This window comes from Geotrypetes seraphini, chromosome 16 (assembly GCF_902459505.1).
Source record: "Geotrypetes seraphini chromosome 16, aGeoSer1.1, whole genome shotgun sequence".
NCBI lineage: Eukaryota > Metazoa > Chordata > Amphibia > Gymnophiona > Dermophiidae > Geotrypetes > Geotrypetes seraphini.
The window spans coordinates 10,788,023-10,805,594 of record NC_047099.1 but is presented as its reverse complement, the minus strand read 5'-3'; the positions used below and the strand labels follow the sequence as shown (position 1 = coordinate 10,805,594).

At 42.9% G+C, this 17,572-nt stretch overlaps 1 protein-coding gene across 2 annotated transcripts; it reads left to right on the top strand.

Annotated features, from left to right (window-relative positions):
* Positions 1-1,198: 1,198 nt before the first annotated feature.
* TTC5 (tetratricopeptide repeat domain 5) lies at positions 1,199-17,283 on the top strand. 2 transcript variants are annotated; one of them, XM_033923079.1, is made up of 10 exons: positions 1,199-1,486; positions 2,318-2,450; positions 4,857-5,068; positions 5,594-5,744; positions 5,934-6,025; positions 10,644-10,700; positions 13,411-13,557; positions 13,674-13,888; positions 15,822-15,963; positions 16,383-17,281. In XM_033923079.1, the coding sequence occupies exons 1-10, from the start codon at positions 1,445-1,447 to the stop codon at positions 16,500-16,502; spliced, it is 1,311 nt and encodes a 436-aa protein (XP_033778970.1). In that variant the 5' UTR covers positions 1,199-1,444; the 3' UTR covers positions 16,503-17,281. The 2 variants fall into 2 exon arrangements, with proteins under 2 accessions (XP_033778970.1, XP_033778971.1); XM_033923080.1 differs by lacking the exon at positions 15,822-15,963 and having other exon boundaries at positions 16,383-17,283.
* The last annotated feature ends 289 nt before the right edge of the window (positions 17,284-17,572 follow it).

Below are 17,572 nucleotides of genomic sequence, written 5' to 3'. Positions count from 1 at the left end.
ATGGACCGAAGGTCTGATCCGGAGATGGCAGTTCTTATGTTCTTATGAAACCCCCACGTAAAATCCAACAAAGAAAGAACAAGTGGGGAGTGGATTGAACACGTCAACACGACAAACAAGCTTTTATTTCTATAAATTCAAAATAAATACAGAACGGGTACAAGTGGATTGATTTTTCACTCCGTCAAAAATTACAAAGACTAGGGGGACACTCGATGAAGTTAAAGGGAAATACTTTTTAAAACCAATAGGAGGAAATATTTTTTCACTCAGAGAATAGTTAAGCTCTGGAACACTTTGCCAGAGGTTGTGATAAGAGCAGATAGCGTAGCTGGTTTTAAGAAAGGTTTGGACAAATTCCTGGAGGAAAAGTCCATAGTCTGTTATTGAGAAAGACATGGGGGAAGCCACTGCTTGCCCTGGATCGGTAGCATGGAACATTGCTATTCCTTGGGTTTTGGCCAGGTACTAGGGACCTGGATTGGCCACCTTGAGAATGGGCTTGATGGACCATTGGTCTGACCCAGTAAGGCTATTCTTATGTTCTTAAGCACATGAATAAAAACACACGTATAAAAGTCCTATGGACGTAATATCCTTCTATTGAAAGGATCCGTGTTGGGTAACCGGCTGGATCCTTTCAATATAAGGACATCACATCCAAAGGACTTTTTTATACGTGTGTTTTTATTCATGTGCTTCTGTATTTATTTTGAATTTATAAAAATAAAAGATTGTTTGTCCCAAGGATGACATGTTCTATCCCACTCCCCACTTATTCTTTCTTTGTTAGATCTTATAATGCACCAGGTTAAAAAAAAATCCTAGGCTAGGGAAAATGGTAAAAAAACAGGATTTGCAGGATCTCCAGGATGTAGTGCAGACTTCATAATATGCCTAATCCAACTGGGTAATTTGGCAGCTCTTCTCCAGCAAAATGCAGAGACTAGTAGAAGCTGAAAATACCAGAAGAGATGCTAGGAAAATGCAAAGAAAGCAGAGGCTGAAAATATAGTAGGTGCCAGGAAAATGCAGAGCGCAAGGGCTGAAAATAAACGAGAAGACTACAGGATTATGCAGAGATTGCCGTGGTTAAAAATAGGGGACGAAGTCCCAGGAAAATGCAGCCCGTGCAGGGGCTGAAGATACCAGAAGAGAGAACAGAGGCTAAAAATAACCCTAGTAGGTTCCAGGAAAATGCAGAGTGCAAGGGCTGAAAATAAACGAGAAGACTACAGGATTATGCAGAGATTGCCGTGGTTAAAAATAGGGGACGAAGTCCCAGGAAAATGCAGCGCGTGCAGGGGCTGAAAATACCCGGTGTGCTTGCCTGCTGTTCTCCCTCCTTGCTGCTAGAGGCCCTGTGTGCTGCTTAGTGCTTGCTCTGCTTCTTCCCCTCCCTCCCTTCCCCTGAGCTGGTGATCAGAGGCGGAGCAAGAGAACCATGGCTGCAGAATCAGAGGCAGACGCTATGCAGAGACTGGAGGTACACTCCTGTCCCCCCCCAGCCCTTCATAATGCGATGGCAAAAGCTAGAGCCCCCCCTCCCTTTTATCCTCTGTGCTCTTGCATGAAAATCTTGCAGGGGTTTTTGAGGCTGTGTCACTAATGTGAGTCCTAGTCACTTTCACAAGAGGGATAGACTCTCCAGACCAGGAGGGCCCCTGTAATACCTGGAACTACAACTAAAAGATATTAGCCAAAATCTAACGAATAAGAAGGAAACGTCCTGCTTTCCTTTCCCTTTGGGTGGCAGGTGCCTTATTCTGCTCTCCATGTGGGGTACCTGAAGACATGCATGCTTCAGAAAGCTTAGCAAATCAATACACTTTTTTTTTTAAAAAAAATTCTGATTAATGTATCTAGTTTTTGGATTTTTGGTACCTAATTTTGAGCAAACTGAATAGGTGATAAGACAGAAATAGATGAGAAATACAATCTCTTTTCTATTTTGCTCCCTGGAAGAGATATGGGTGTTTTTAAAATTTAATTTAGGAGTATCTTATGTGCTTAATCAACAAGAGCTGCAACATTAAACATAGCAAAGGTATTTTTTCTCCCATATTGGCTGTTTAACATTGCACATCTGCAGAGGGGTGGAACCATTGCATAACCTAATATAAAGGTATACCCATGATATTTCTTAATCCACTCCCATAAACCATATTAAGAATAGCTAGAATTGCAGCTCCTCCAATGCAAAAGGAGTTAATGAAGGTGATTTATTATTTTGGGCAGCATAATTTGATAATACAGTTTTCTCTTTCTTCTCTTCTCAACACCCCAACCCTCACCCCATTTGCCTCCCCCATTTCAGGAGCTGGTAACACAGCTGTACCGGTTCCGGGATGCCTACTTTGAAACACACAGCGTGGAGCATGCAGCGAGGAAACCACAAGATGTGGCAGAGGAGATGGGGAAGACCCTGAGGGAGCTGGAGGGGGCTGAAGGTGGGAGGGGAGGGGTTGGAGAAAAGGCAAAACATTATTGATGTTAATACAACCCCTTCCCTCTTACTTTGTAGTCATGAGTAGATTTTAGGGAATGTGTACTTTGAATAGCGTGCCTGTTTCTTTCCAAAATTTTTAAGGCTTGGGGGGGGGGGGGGAATGTACACTTCTCCCTCTGTATACGCTGTGATAGGATTCACTAGACTAGAGGTGGTAGGTCTTGTCAGACAAATCTGATCAATTTCTTTGACTGGGTGACCAGAGAATTGGATAGATGGAGTGTGCTAGATGTGGTGTATTTAGATTTTAGCAAAGCCTTTGACAGTATTCCACACAGACGTCTGATAAATAAACTGAGTGCCCTTGGGATGGATCCCAAAGTCACGGGCTGGGTGAGGAACTGGTTGAGTGGAAGGCGACAGAGGGTAGTGATCAATGGAGATCGCTCTGAGGAAAGGGATGTTACCAGTGGTGTGCCTCAAGGTTCTGTTTTTGGGCCTGTTTTTTTTAACATTTTTATAAATGATAATGCTGAAGGGTTGTCTGGTAAGATTTGCCTCTTTGCGGATGATACCAACAACAAAATCTGCAATGGAGTAGACACCCTGGATGATGTGAATAACATGAAGAAAGACATGGCGAAGCTTGAAGAATGGTCTGAAATTTGGCAGCTAAAATTTAATGCTATGAAATGCAAGGCAAAAACCAGAGGGAACAGTACAGTTTAGGGGGTGAAGAACTTATGTGCACGACGGAAGAGCTGATTGTATGTGATGCTCTTAAGGTGACCAAACAGGTTGAAAAGGTGACGGCGAAAGCTAGAAGGATGGTAGGTTGCATAGGGAGAGGTATGGCAAGTAGGAAAAAAGAGGTATTGATGCCTCTGTATAAGACTCTGGTGAGACCTCATTTAGAATATTGTGTATAATTCTGGAGGCCGCACCTTTAAAAGATATAAAAAGGATGGAGTCGGTCCAGAGGAAGGCTACTAAAATGGTGTGTGGTCTTTGTGATAAGACGTATGGGGACAGACTTAAAGATCTCAATCTGTATACTTTGGAGAAAAGGCAGGAGAGGGGAGATATGATAGAGACGTTTAAATACCTACGTAATATAAATGTGCATGAGTCGAGTCTCTTTCATTTGTAAGGAAACTCTGCAATGAAAGGGCATAGGATAAAGTTAAGAGGTGATAGGCTCCACAGTAATTTGATGAAATACTTTTTTACGGAAAGGGTGGTAGATGCATGGAACAGTCTCCCGGAAGAGATGGTGGAAACAGAGACTGTGTCTGAATTCAAGAGGGCCTGGGATAGGCACGTGGGATCTCTCGGAGAGAGAAAGAGATAATGGTTACTGTGGATGGGCAGACTAGATGGGCCATTTGGCCTTTATCTGCCGTCATGTTTCTAGCTTTCTAAGAGACCCGTGAATACAGAAAATCCGCAAATATCTTTTTCATATGTTATTTGCTGTTTTCAATTAAAAACCATCGTGAATATGGGGAAACCGCGAATGACATGGTGGGAGACCTGGCCTGTTCCTGAAGGAGAGGCAAAACAGCAATTTTCTCTGTAAACGTTTGGAATCAGTGATTTCTCTATGCAAGCTGACGTAATTGGGCGGAGGAGCCAGCAAGCTAAAAACCTCGAATAATTGAAACCGCGAATGACATGGTGGGAGACCTGGCCTATTTCTGAAGGAGAGGCAAAACACGATGAAGAAAGTGCTGGGAACCAGCAATTTTCTCTGTAAACGTTTGGAATCAGTGATTTCTCTATGCAAGCTGACCTAATTGGAGGGGGGAGGAGCCAGCAAGCTAAAAACCTCAAATAATTGAAACCGCGAATGCTGAAACCGTGAATACGGAGGGAGAAGTGTACTATAATTTATCTGATGTCTTTTCGTATTTGGCAAGTCATTCCATCTATTCGCAGCCTGATACGAAAACAATGCTGAGAATATTTTTTAATGTACTATTTTCCTAGGACTAGGATAATGCAATATTAAAAATTCCCTTGGTCTTGAATTTCTTTCTGATAAAACATTAAGAGAAAACATGTACAGTAAGTAAAAGCCCCACCATTCAATATTATAAAGACTAAGGATCATAGTTTAAAAATAAATGGGTGATTCAACAGTAACTAGTGTAATCTTAGCAACATAGGTGTGGCCTTCTCAAATTTTGAAGCTTTAAAACTCAATTGGGCTGCCGTGTTTAATATAGTCTTAAGTTTCTTCAAAATAGATTCTCCGCAGCCTATATACATGAAACACAATAGTCAATATGAGTTAGAACCAGGGTTTGTACTATTAATCTAAAAGTATTGGTATTAAAAATAGGCCTAATCCATCTCAATTCCCCCCCACCCTGCTTCTCTCTGTTTTCTGTTCTTCCCAACCCAGGCTGTACGAAGCACAAAGCACCCTATTTGATGTTGAAGGGTAAAGTCTTGAACGTGACAGCAGATTACAACCCCCAAGCCGAAGAGGCTCTCTCCAGGGCTGTCAAGCTGAACCCAGAGCTGGTAGAGGCCTGGAACCAGCTAGGAGAGGTTTACTGGAAGAAAGGGGACATTGTGGCGGCCCGCACCTGCTTCTCTGGAGGGCTGAACCATGTGCGTGCCTACAGTTAAGACAGAGAGAGGATTTTCGTGATGGGGCTGGGTTTCCAGTCCAGTTTTGAGTTTGGTGGGGGATGGCAGAAGCAAGATGAGGTTTAGACCTCATCAAGTCACCAGGTAAATGTTGGAAACATCCCCCAAATCAGGGGGATCCCAGTGACAGCAAAGCAGTATATGGGGGCCTAAGATGTGCCACCCAGCTTTGCTCAACAATGTGAAGTATTTCTCCCTGGAGAGTTTATAATCTAGGTTTGCACCTAAGGCAATGAAGAGTTAAGTGGCTTGTGCAGGATCGGAAAGCAGCTGCAGTGGGGTTTGGACTGGGCTTCCCTGGTTCTCAGTTTATTGCTATAACCTTTAGGTTTCTCCTTAAGTTAGTTGAAACCTTTCCATAAAGGTTTCTATTCTCCTGACACGGTTGCTCTGTTTGGCTTGAGTTATTTACTCTGCAGAGTTCACGGGTCACGAAGCCCACATTGGTCCTTCCTAGCTGATTCTCACCACGTTTTCTTACCACAGTGCAGGAACAAGGTGTCTCTGAGACATCTCTCTATGGTGCTACGCCAGCTGTCCTGCCAGGATCCCGAGGAGCGTGCCCGAAATGTGGCCAACAGCGTCGCTCATGCCAAAGAGGCCGTACAGATGGATGTGCAGGACGGTGCCTCCTGGTGTAAGTCCTGTTCTCCCCTCCCCTGGAGATGGGCAAGGAGTGAGGAGAGAAGTTGGGTGTGATGCTTGCCTGATGAGAGCCAGATTGGAGAAAGAGTGAGGAGAGGAACCGTGAGCAGTAGATTCCTGACAGGAGATGGTTAAGAGGTCCTAAACCCTGAATGTGTGTGTGTGTGTCTCTCTCTCTCAGATATCCTGGGGAATGCCTACCTCTCGCTGTTCTTCAGTAGCGGACAGAACCCTCGGATCTCCCAGCAAGCACTGAGTGCCTATGCCCGGGCGGTGAGTGTTGGGCAGCCACAAAACTTAGAGACTTGAAGAAAGCAACAGGTTTTATTAGCATACGTATGCGACTCCCGAGCTCCAAGCTGGCTTCAGAAGTCCCGAAAACAGGAAGTTACAGAGATATTTATACATTCTTCTGGCTATACAACTGAATTCTAGAAAAAACTTTTCACGTGTTACTTTTCTTAACAATCATTGGTCCTAAGCTCACACTAGCAGGTCACTAACAGGTAACTTATCTAAGCCCTGCAGTCTTTCTGTTACATGTCCAGGAGAAACACAGAAACATAGAAGATGACGGCAGAAAAGGGCAATAGCCCATCAAGTCTGCCCACTCTAATGACCCACCCCCCTTGAATTTACCCCCCCAGAGATCCCACATGTGTATCCCATTTCCTTTTAAAATCTGGCACGCTGCTGGCCTCAATCACCCGAAGTGGAAGTTCGTTCCAATGATCAACTACCCTTTCGGTGAAGAAGAACTTCCTGGTGTCGCCATGAAATTTCCCATCCCTGAGGGCGGAATACAATATCGTGTATGCTGAGAAAGCCATAAGAAGCTAGAATGCCCAAGCTAACACCCAGTGCAGGCAGGCTAGAACATGAGATAAGTTAGGTCTGCAGCTAAACATAATTCAGCATTTTATTAAAGAGAAAACTTAGTTCAACACTTAGGAAAACCAGTCCCAGACTCCTTCACCACCACTCGCTCCCATAAAACCCTGTGCGATACCTAGTTCATGTCTCATGCTTCGTACATCGAAACGTAGAGACTCACATTATTCCCACCATGCGTAGATTTTAAATCAGGGGTGGGGGAAAATCCTAGGGGTTACATTTGATTTTTTTAAAAACCCTGACATTTCACGATCATATAAGCACTGTAGTTAAATCTTGCTTTTTCAAGCTGAGGATGATTTGGTCAGTCTCCAGATTTTTAGAACCTGAATCCCTAAACATCCTGGTCCATTCATTAATCATTGCAAAATTAGATTACTGTAACAGTTTACTCACAGGAACAACCCAGAAGGAATTAAGACGCCTCCAAATAATTCAAAATGCTGCCATCAAACTAATAACAAAATCTAGGGAATATGACCACGTAACCCCACTGGTTGCCAAGTAAACAAAGAATTTCCTATAAAATATGCAATCCAAATCACCCCAATTCATCGATAAATATTTAATTCCACATGAGCCATACCGCCTTCTTAGAACATCCAACCACAAATTGCTCACAGTTCCATCCCTACGAATAATAGGTACGAAGAGACACATTTTTTCAGTGGTGGCCCTCCAGCTCCTATAAGAGAGGAAAGTAATCTTAATCATTTCAAGGGCCTACTTAAAAGCCATTTATTCAAAGAAGCTTTTAAGAACATAAGAGTTGCTGCTGCTAGGTCAGACCAGTGGTCCATCATGCCCAGCAGTCCGCTAGCATGAGACTAGCCCTACCAGCATACATCCTTGTTCAGTAGGAACTTGTCTAACTTAGTCTTGAATCCCTGGAGGGTGTTTTCAGTACTACTGCAACATAATCTACCAAGGATCTCGCCCAAAAAAATTTAAAAACTGTGACTCATCCAGAACATAGCCGTTCGACTAATCTTTGGCTTGAAAAAATCAGACCACATCACCCCGTACTACAAGAAACTTCACTGGCTACCTATCGAGGCCCTCTTCGACTTCGCTCCCACCTACCTCCTACATCACCTCACCCTACAGGACAAACTCCACCTCTCTCGTAGAACACTACTGTTCACATCTCCCAAAGGATGCAAATTCAAAAGATTCCTCAACAGGACACTCTCCTTTCAAGCAGGGATATGGAACAGCACCTTCAGCGACCTATCAGAAAAATACTACGGTAAAAACCCACTTATTCGACAAGTATATTTGATCCTTCATTCCTGCTCATCATCTACCTCGTCTTACACGTTCCTACCTCCTTCCCCTTACCGCCCCGACATTCAACTGTCTTCCACTCCTTCCCAAATCTAACTGATATAATGCCACCTCGCTGTCCTACAGCTCCTCTTGTTGTACACCATCTTGTTGATCATTGGAACGAGCTTCCGGTACAGGTAATCGAGGCCAACAGCGTGCCAGATTTTAAGAGTAAATGGGATGCCCATGTGGGATCCCTAAGAGGGTAGAGTTAAGGAGTTGGATCGTTAGGAGTGGGATCTCTAGGAAAGTAAACCTAGGGGGGTCAGTTAGGAGGGCAGACTTGATGGGCTATGGCCCTTTTCTGCCGTCATTTTCTATGTTTCTATCTTGAACTGAAAAGGTATGACGGGATATAAACAAAGCTATTATTATTATTACTCTCCTGCCAACTTCTCTAAAGAAACAAGTTGCAGTGTTCCCCTTCCTCTCGTTCGTCCCGTAATCGTTATCTTTCCTATACAAATTGTAGTTCCGCCCCCACTCTCCTTTTGTTTCAAGTTAGTCTGAAATTTGAGGGTTTTCGTTAGTGGCGTCATTTGCTTGATGTTGTTTGTGACTTCTTTTAATTGTCCTGTCATTGGCATTATTTTAATTTTATTATTTGTTTCCCCTATTATATTTTATCTGTATCTCGCTTAGAAATTGGATAAGCGATAGAATCAAATTTTTTTTTATTTATTATCAAATCAGCAACAGACAAACCAACAGTAGCAAACATCAATACAGATCAATTCCTCACAGGATAAGCAACAAAACAAAAGATACACTATAACACTTCAGCATAGAACCCAAGGAAACTCACCTACCCCAACGTCCCCCGGAATCCCCCTGAAGAAAACCTCCCCTACCCCCCGCTCCAAACCCCTCCACCCCATAACCAAGGAATGCGCCACGAGAGAGCAGCCAAATTAAAGAGCCTGATTTTTTTTTAATTTTTTGAAGGTAGTACTTCCTTCCTTCTCACTTACCCCTCCCCTCTCGACACCCTTCCCGTAATTGATACTTGTCATTTATCACTCTTTATCCTCGCCATCTTTGCAAAGTAAACCGCTACAACCGCATTATCCAGTCTCTTGCACTGTATCTTACTCTTTAAGTCTCTCGCACCGTATTTTTCACTGTATAAATATCTTTGCTGTAGATGTACAGACTCCTGCACTGCAATTCTGCTTTGTTTTAAGAACATAAGCAATGCCTCTGCCGGGTCAGACCTGAGGTCCATCGTGCCCAGCAGTCCGCTCATGCGGCGGCCCAACAGGTCCAAGACCTGTGCAGTAATCCTCTATCTATACCCCTCTATCCCCTTTTCCAACAGGAAATTGTCCAATCCTTTCTTAAACCCCAGTACCGTACTCTGCCCTATTATGTCCTCTGTAAGCGCATTCCAGGTGTCCACCACCCGCTGAGTAAAGAAAAACTTCCTAGCATTTGTTTTGAATCTATCCCCTTCCAATTTTTCCGAGTGCCCTCTTGTTCTTCTATGCTTTGAAAATTTGAAGAATCTATCTCTCTCTACTTTCTCTATGCCCTTCATGATCTTGTAGGTCTCTATCATGTCTCCTCTGAGTCTCCGCTTTTCCAGGGAGAAGAGCTCCAGCCTTTCCAATCTTTCAGTGTATGAAAGGTTTTCCATGCCCTTAATCATTCGTGTTGCTCTCCTCTGGACCCTCTCAAGTATTGCCATATCCTTCTTAAGGTACGGCGACCAATACTGAACACAGTACTCCAGGTGCGGGCGCACCATTGCCCGGTACAACGGCAGGATGACTTCTTTTGTTCTGGTCGTATTTTCCGCTGTATTAACACCTATGCTAAATATGTACAGTCCCCTGCATTGTAAATTGCTCTCAACTGCATAGTACATTCCCTTACATTGTATCTTCGCTGTATATGTACAGTCTCTTACATTGTAAACCGCTCTGAACTGTTTGTGGTATTGCGGTATACAAAAATAAAGTTATTATTATTATTAGTAGGAGTAGTAGTTATAGCACAAACAGGCATGGTCAGACATCTCCAGGAGGGAATGATTCCCTCCAGGAGATATATGCAGAACAGGTTTTTTGAAAGGACTTTAAGCGATTTGTATGCAAAGCCATCAGTCTGGACATATTATAAACATAATACACTTTTTGCTGCACCACATCCAACGGAGGCAAATCTGTCTGTTTCCAAGCTGCCGCTAAAAGCAAGCGAGCTGCTGTCATCCCTAAGGCTAGCCATTTCCTAGGTTGCAGCAAGAGGGTAGTGGGTGCTACATTAAGTAAACAGCAAGCAATAGTTTTGCGGACCCGTAACCCTAATAACCTCTGAAATGAAACCTACCACCAGAGCCCAATATTGTTGTGCCTTAGGGCAATGCCACCATATGTGTAAAAACGAGCCAAGATCCACACATTGTCTCCGACAGAGATTAGAACCCCTACCAAACATAGCTTGCAAGCGTACAGGGGTACAATTCCACTGGTACAGCACTTCATAGCCATATTGCTAGAAATGGAAACGCAAACCAACAAACCCAACCGTTGATCGATAGAATCAAATTTTAATGAAAACTTGAAAAGGAGGGCAGGACTTGAGTTTACTGTAGAGAGTTTACTCTTCTCCTGTGTGGATTCCAGGTCTGTGGTAGTCTTAACATCTTTCTCCTATCCCTTCACTGCAGGAGAGAGTAGACCCTACAGCAGCCTGTAACCCGGACCTGCACTTCAACAGAGCCACAGTAAGTGTGAGATGACCTCCACCTTAACAGGGAGCAGACCCCTATCCATCCTTTGCACAAACCTTTCTCCAACCCGGACTTCCGCCTCAGCAGAGCCATGGAAAGAGAGATGCCCCTCCTCTGAAACCCCTCTCCTTGGATGCATAGAGGAGATAGTCACTGTGTATATGTGTCTCAGAAGTCTAGAGCAGTGTTTCTCAACTCGGTCCTGGAGTACCCCCTTGCCAGTCAGGTTTTCAGGATATCCACATTGAATTTGCATAAATTTGATTTGCATACACTGCCTTCATTATATGCAAATTTCTTTCATGCATATTCATTGTGGATATCTTTAAAACCTAACTGGCGAGGGGGTACTCCAGGACCAAGCTGAGAAACACTGGTCTAGAGCATATATATTAGTTTGATTTCATTTGTATCTGTTTATACTGTGTTGTTTTTTTACTTTTTGTAATTTTTATGTTTTAAAATTGTTGTAATATGCTCAGAACTCAAGGGGATTAAGCGGGATATGAACTGTGGAATGAAATCTTTAAAAAATATGTATGATTTTCCAGTTAGGAAGCTGGAATAAATGAACTGAAGCCTTTTCATCTCTGTAAGAGGGTGTTGCTGAGGGAATGGAGGGGTGGAGTAGGTAAGCTATGGTACAGCTGGTGAAGGAGGACTCCGAATTTGGAATAATAATTTATCTATTTATTTAATTAAAAAATAATGATACTAAGGTCCTCTTTTACTAAGGTACGCTAATTGCTAATGCGTGCATATTAGTCTATGGACGCGTTAGTGCACCTTAGTAAGAGAGGGGGTAAATTTTTCTTCTTATGTATTAAATTTTACTTTTATTTTAAGAATATCTGATATCAACAGTCTTTTTAAAACATCATCAATTAAATATCTTAACCTTATTAATCAATAAGCATAAAGTGCATAGATATATATAACATAGTAACATAGTAGATGACGGCAAATAAAGACCTGAATGGTCCATCCAATCTGACCAACCTAATTCAATTTAAAAAAAAAAAAAATTCTTCTTCTTAGCTATTTTTGGGCAAGAATTCAAAGCTCCGCCCAGTACTGTTCTTTACGTGCCCCTAAATGCTTCTGTAAGTGTGACACCGGTGCCGTGTTCGGCACCTTGAGGTTTTTAGAAAACATTCTTCTGGATTGGTTGGTCAGCTAGCTTAGGGTGCCCTGCCTCGTTGAGAATTTCCCCCAAGGTATTCAAAATCAAACTACGTGCCCTGGGAGAAAGGGACTGTAGAATGTAGATATAAATCCCAAATTAACAAAAAGTGGGTTTTTCCATTTATAGGTGAGACGAGCACCCTGAGCGTCCCATTCCACCAACTGATGAGTGGTCGTTGTGGCTTAGATTTTAATTTAATTGTAATGTTTTGATGTTTCATTCCCTTACCTCATATTATTAATCTAATCTTTGATTTTTTTATACCGATTCATCCCAACAGGAGGGCTCGACTCAGTTAACAAAATATTAATACAATTATACAAGAGATTAGAACAGAAACTATATCTTTTAGGCCAAAGTTTTATCTTTTATGATTGATTTGAAAAAGAAGGATCATTAGTAAATTTCTGAAATAAATATGTCTTCGGTACTTCACGAAAAGTGGATAGATGAGAGAGAACTCTAATTATAGAAGGAAGGTCATTCCAAACTTGTACAAATAAAAAAGAAAATGATCGACAAAAATTGGCCATAGTTTTTATTCCTTTAACAGTGGGAAAGCCAAGTTTTATATTTCTGAGAGCTCCTAGAATTAGAGGGCTCCTTTTATCAAGCCGCTCTAGCGGTTTAACGCGTGTAATACCACCGCCAACGCCTGCCTTGAGCAGGTGGTATTTTTTTGGCCAGCGCAGGGGTTAGCGCGTGATTAAAAGTCACGCGTGCTAGCGCGGCTTGATTAAAGGAGCCCAGAGATTTCTTGTGAATTAAATGAGACAGAAACCATAGGAAAAAAATTCCATATAGGATTTTGAAAATTACAGTTGCACACTTAAATTGGATCCTCCAGTAAACAGGAAGCCAGTGAAGGGATCTCAGTAAAGGTGTGACATGATCATATTTATGTTTACCATATATCAGTTTAGCCGTCGTATTCTGGATAAGTTGTAGCCTCCTCAAATTAAATTTAGTTAAACAAGCATAAAGCGAGTTGCCGTAGTCCAACTGAGATAAAATAATGGCCTGAACCAAAACTGCAAAATGTTGCTGAAAAAAAAAGGATCACATACTCTTCTAAGCATTTTTAAACTGAAAAAGCATTTTTTAGTAACATGATTAATTTGATTAGGTTATGAGAGTGAAGAATCCAAAATAAAACCCACAATTCTAGATGAAAAATCAATTTTCAGTGAGTCACCAGAGGCTAACAAAATTGAACTAGGCAAACCATAATAATTTGGTCTTGGTAGTATTTAATTTCATGCACACTGAAAATGCCCATTCTTGGATTCTTAAGATGCAGGAATTGATGTCTGATTTCAAACTATTCAGAGAAGGATCAACTTCCAACAAAATAAAAATATCATCTGCATAATTATAAATTGTTTTGTAATCCAGGCTCCCTTCTTTATTATCCCATCTCATTCTCCTTTGAATCTTATTGATTTTATTTTATGAACTGCTTAGCTGTAATGATTTGTGGTATATTAAATAAAAGTGACTTGTGAATTTTTTTCCCAGCTATATAAATTTGAGGAGAGTTACCAGGAGGCACTGGAAGGTTTCTCACGAGCGGCACTACTGGACCCTGCGTGGCCAGAACCCAAACTCCGAGAGCAGCAGCTGCTGGACTTTCTGGAGAGGCTGACAGGACATTTGCATAATAAGGTACCGGTAGGAATTAGGGAGAGAGGCTTTTTACTGACATTGTGTTTCTTACACCATAAGATGTCACGTGAAGCAGTCCCTTACAGTGACATGTCTCCCTCCTTTTCACCATCCAGGGAAAAGTGAAGGGCAAGAAGTTGCAGAGCATGCTGGGAAGCCTGCGGCCTTCACTGCTAGGCCCCTGTGGAGATGGGCAATACCAGGGCCCCTCAGGTCAGAAAGTCACCCTGGAGCAGAGAACCCTGAGTGCACTGAAGCCCGGAGTTAACACCGGAATGGTGGTGCTGGGCAGGGTCGTCTTTAGTCTCACAACAGAAGAGAAAGTACCATTGTGAGCGGCATGTCTGTCTGTCTGTCTTTGCTTCTCTAGTTCAATCTCATTTCTCTGGCTCTGCTCCCTTCTAAGTCTCTCCCTGATCACTTGGCTCTGTTCCCTTCACCCCATGTATCTATCTGAGAGTAAGATTCTCAGAAAACCACATCAAAAAGCAACAGTCTGCTAATGCGGCCATTTCGATAGCGAATTTTAAAAAGCGAGACATTCTCCCAAAATCTCGCAAATGATGTCAGCGGACAGTGGTGGAATTCGCTAAATTTACAAGCGTTGAGTCGCTGGTGCCAGTGACTGGCACATGCGAAGAATATACAAGGAAAGAGCCGTGAATGTGCACATGTCCCTGGAAAGCAACGCAATCAAGACGTGCGTTGTTTGAGCATAGAATATACTTATGTCATATGCTCATGACTAGTGTGACCATATGGCTCCAGAAAAAAGGGGACGGATTGAGACATCCGGGTTTTACTTCCATTGAAAGCGATGGAAGTAAGGAGAACAGATTGAGACATCTTGGTTGCTTTCAATGGAAGTAAAACCCGGATGTCTCAATCCGTCCCCTTTTTTCTGGAGCCATATGGTCACACTACTCATGACACATGTGGCTGTAGCGGTTGGTCGTAAAGCATCAGTGGTGCCATATAAGTTGTAAGCGGAGGAGAAGCAATGCTGACTTTTATCAGTCGCGCATAAAACATGCCTTTCTCTACAAAAAAACTACTATAATTCAGGTAAATCTTGTAAATTGTTTTTATGTAAAATCTAATCATGACCCACAGCCAGAAATACACAAGACAAGAGTATCATACACACGCTCAAGAAGAAAAGTTGGCTTTTAACAAGCACACATGAAATATGACAGTCTCTCCCAAAAACTCAAAAGAAGCGAGATTTTACTACCCTCCACTTATAAAATAAATAGATACACATTTTTGTCAAACACAAGTGCTGGCACTGTAACGGCACCCCCGGACCAGTTGCTGCTTTTTGTCGCCGAAAGCCGATGTCACTCTTCGAAAATGCCTCGGCGATTTTTAAGAATCCACCAGAGGGCTCATTTCAATGTTAAAGAGCCCATTTGCATGCCATTGTCGGAGACCGCTAGAAGCCTCGCTACTAAACTACAAAACCTTCAAGAAAGATGCTAAAACCCTACTCTTCAAAAAATACATAAAACCTATCTAACATGACCAGTTCCTACCCAAACCCCACCTACCCACTCTATACCCTTAATATACTCTAATATGCCCCCAACTAATGCTAAATGCCTCTATTTACCCAACACTTACCTCCTTAGATCTCGACAACTCTCTGGTAATTCTTATTACCCTAACATTTATCACCTTAAGATCTTGACAACTCTTTGGTAATTCATATGTAACTCTTATGACATCTCTTATGCGATTCCTGTAAACTTTTATGTAATTTCTGAAAACTTTTATGTAATCCGCCTTGAACCGCAAGGTATTGGCGGAATAGAAATCACTAATGTAAAGACAGAGATAATCCATTTTGATAATCCGCCGCTAAAATGCGTGCAGGCTAAACCGCTAGAAAACTGCTTAGTGACCACGTTATAGTTTTGAGAATCTTGCCCTGAGTCAGATTTCGGCACACCTCCATGTCTCTTCTCCTCCCCCTTTGTCTGGGCTATTTTTTTTTCTCTCTGATTCCTGTGTGTTTCAGGCCCCTTCTGGTGATTCAGACAGGTCGTGACCTGTTTGGGCCGCCGCGGGAGCGGACTGCTGGGCAGGATGGACCTATGGTCTGACCCGGCGGAGGCACTGCTTATGTTCTTATGTTTGCCATGTCCCTCTTTTTGATCTGTGTTGTATATCTGTCTCTCTATGATCCCTCTGTACCTGCCTCATCTGACTGTCTCTGGGTAACTCAACATTGCAAAACATATTCCTTCTCTTCTGACCCTCAGCACGTTTGGCCTAGTGGATTTGGACGGCTCCTGTTTTGCCGTGATGGTTTATAACATGGTGGAGACCTGGGGGGTTCTCATTGGGGACTCTGTGGCTATCCCTGAGCCGCACCTCAAACAACATCAGATCCATAAAGAAAAGGTGAGGAGTCCCTGCAGAACCCCAAAGCCCCCCTCCCAATCAACATACAGTACCATTCTGCCAACGTGTTTCACTCCAGTCCTACAGCACCCCCTGCTGTTCCATTACTGAGACCCTGTGCCCAACATACAGCTCAACCAGTGTACCTCACGCCTCCCTTGCAACATCCTTTGCTATTGCAAAACTGAGATGATCCACTGCTCAGACAGAGCATCTGAGTCCTGCCTGTAACACCCTGTTCCACTCCAGTATGGAGATTTTTCCCAGGTGAAACTGCATATGCACCTCATTCCTGCCATGCAGCATCAACAGATATTTTCATATATCTTCCAGTGTACCTCACTCCTTCCCTGCAACACCCCCTACTGGTTTATGATAACTTATTTTCTCCTTTCTCTCTCTCTCTTGCCCCCCCCCAGACCTTCTCCTTCAGTAGCCTCAGAGTGGAGAGTCCCCTTCTGCTTGTGGTGAACGGCAAAACCCAAGGACCAGGGTGCCAGGCATCTGCTACAGTGGTGTACAGCCCACAGAGCGAGTGATCGATGAAAGAAATTTCCCGAGTTCCATGAGGCAGGAATGGATACGTCCTCTACGTGGGGATGACAGAAGGTTCAAGCCTGCTGCTGAGTTTGGGGCAGGGAAGAAGTTGATGAAAGGGGGTGGGGTCTGAACCTGCTACCACCTCTCTTGGACTAGTAAGATCTTTACCTGGATAAAACTTGATTTAGGAAAGAGTGACTGAGAGGCAAAGGCTTACAGAGACGGCGTAATTGGGAGAAAAAAAGGAATTAGGAAGACACAGAGAGGAGAGGTCTCTTGCAGTCTTTCAAGCTTTCTTGTTTCTCATATGTCTCTTTCTTTCCTCTGTTTCACTGCTTCATCTATTTTTCTGTACATACCTCTATCTTTTTTTCACTCTCTGTCCCTTTGATAGAGCTGTGGATTATTTGAGGTAACTAAATTTATTACCTAGTTAATTTTTTGCATGAAAATTTTTTAATCATGATTAATCTTGGTCCGGCATCGCTGTGATTGCCTGGGTCGCAGGCAACGCCTGGAATGCAAGCAGGCTTCCTCCGCCAGCCCTGAGAACCTAGTTTCCAAATTTATTTATAATTTGGTATACCGACCATCGACAAGTATCTGGCCGGTTTACAATACTACAATTTATAAAATAAAAATAATATAGGGCAGATTGTAGCCTGGACAAGGACAAAGATTGGACAAGTTGGATACAAGAGGGACTGGGAGTAGAGGAAGATTTTTAAATTACATTTAAAAAAAAAAAAGGGAGGAAAGAGGGGAAGGGGGGTCGCTTCTTAAGGTTCATAGACAACGGCGTGAAAGACAAAGGCGCGCGCCGACAACTGAGCGCAAGACGGAGGCGCGCGCCAAAGAAAATTACAGTTTTTAGGGGCTCCGACGGGGGGTTTTGTTGGGGGACCCCCCCAGTTTACTTAATAGACATCGCGTCGGCGTTATGGGGGGTTTGGGGGGTTGTAACCCTCCACATTTTACTGTAAACTTAACTTTTTCCCTAAAAACAGTGAAAAAGTTAAGTTTCAAGTAAAATGTGGGGGGTTACAACCCCCCACAACGCGGCGCGATC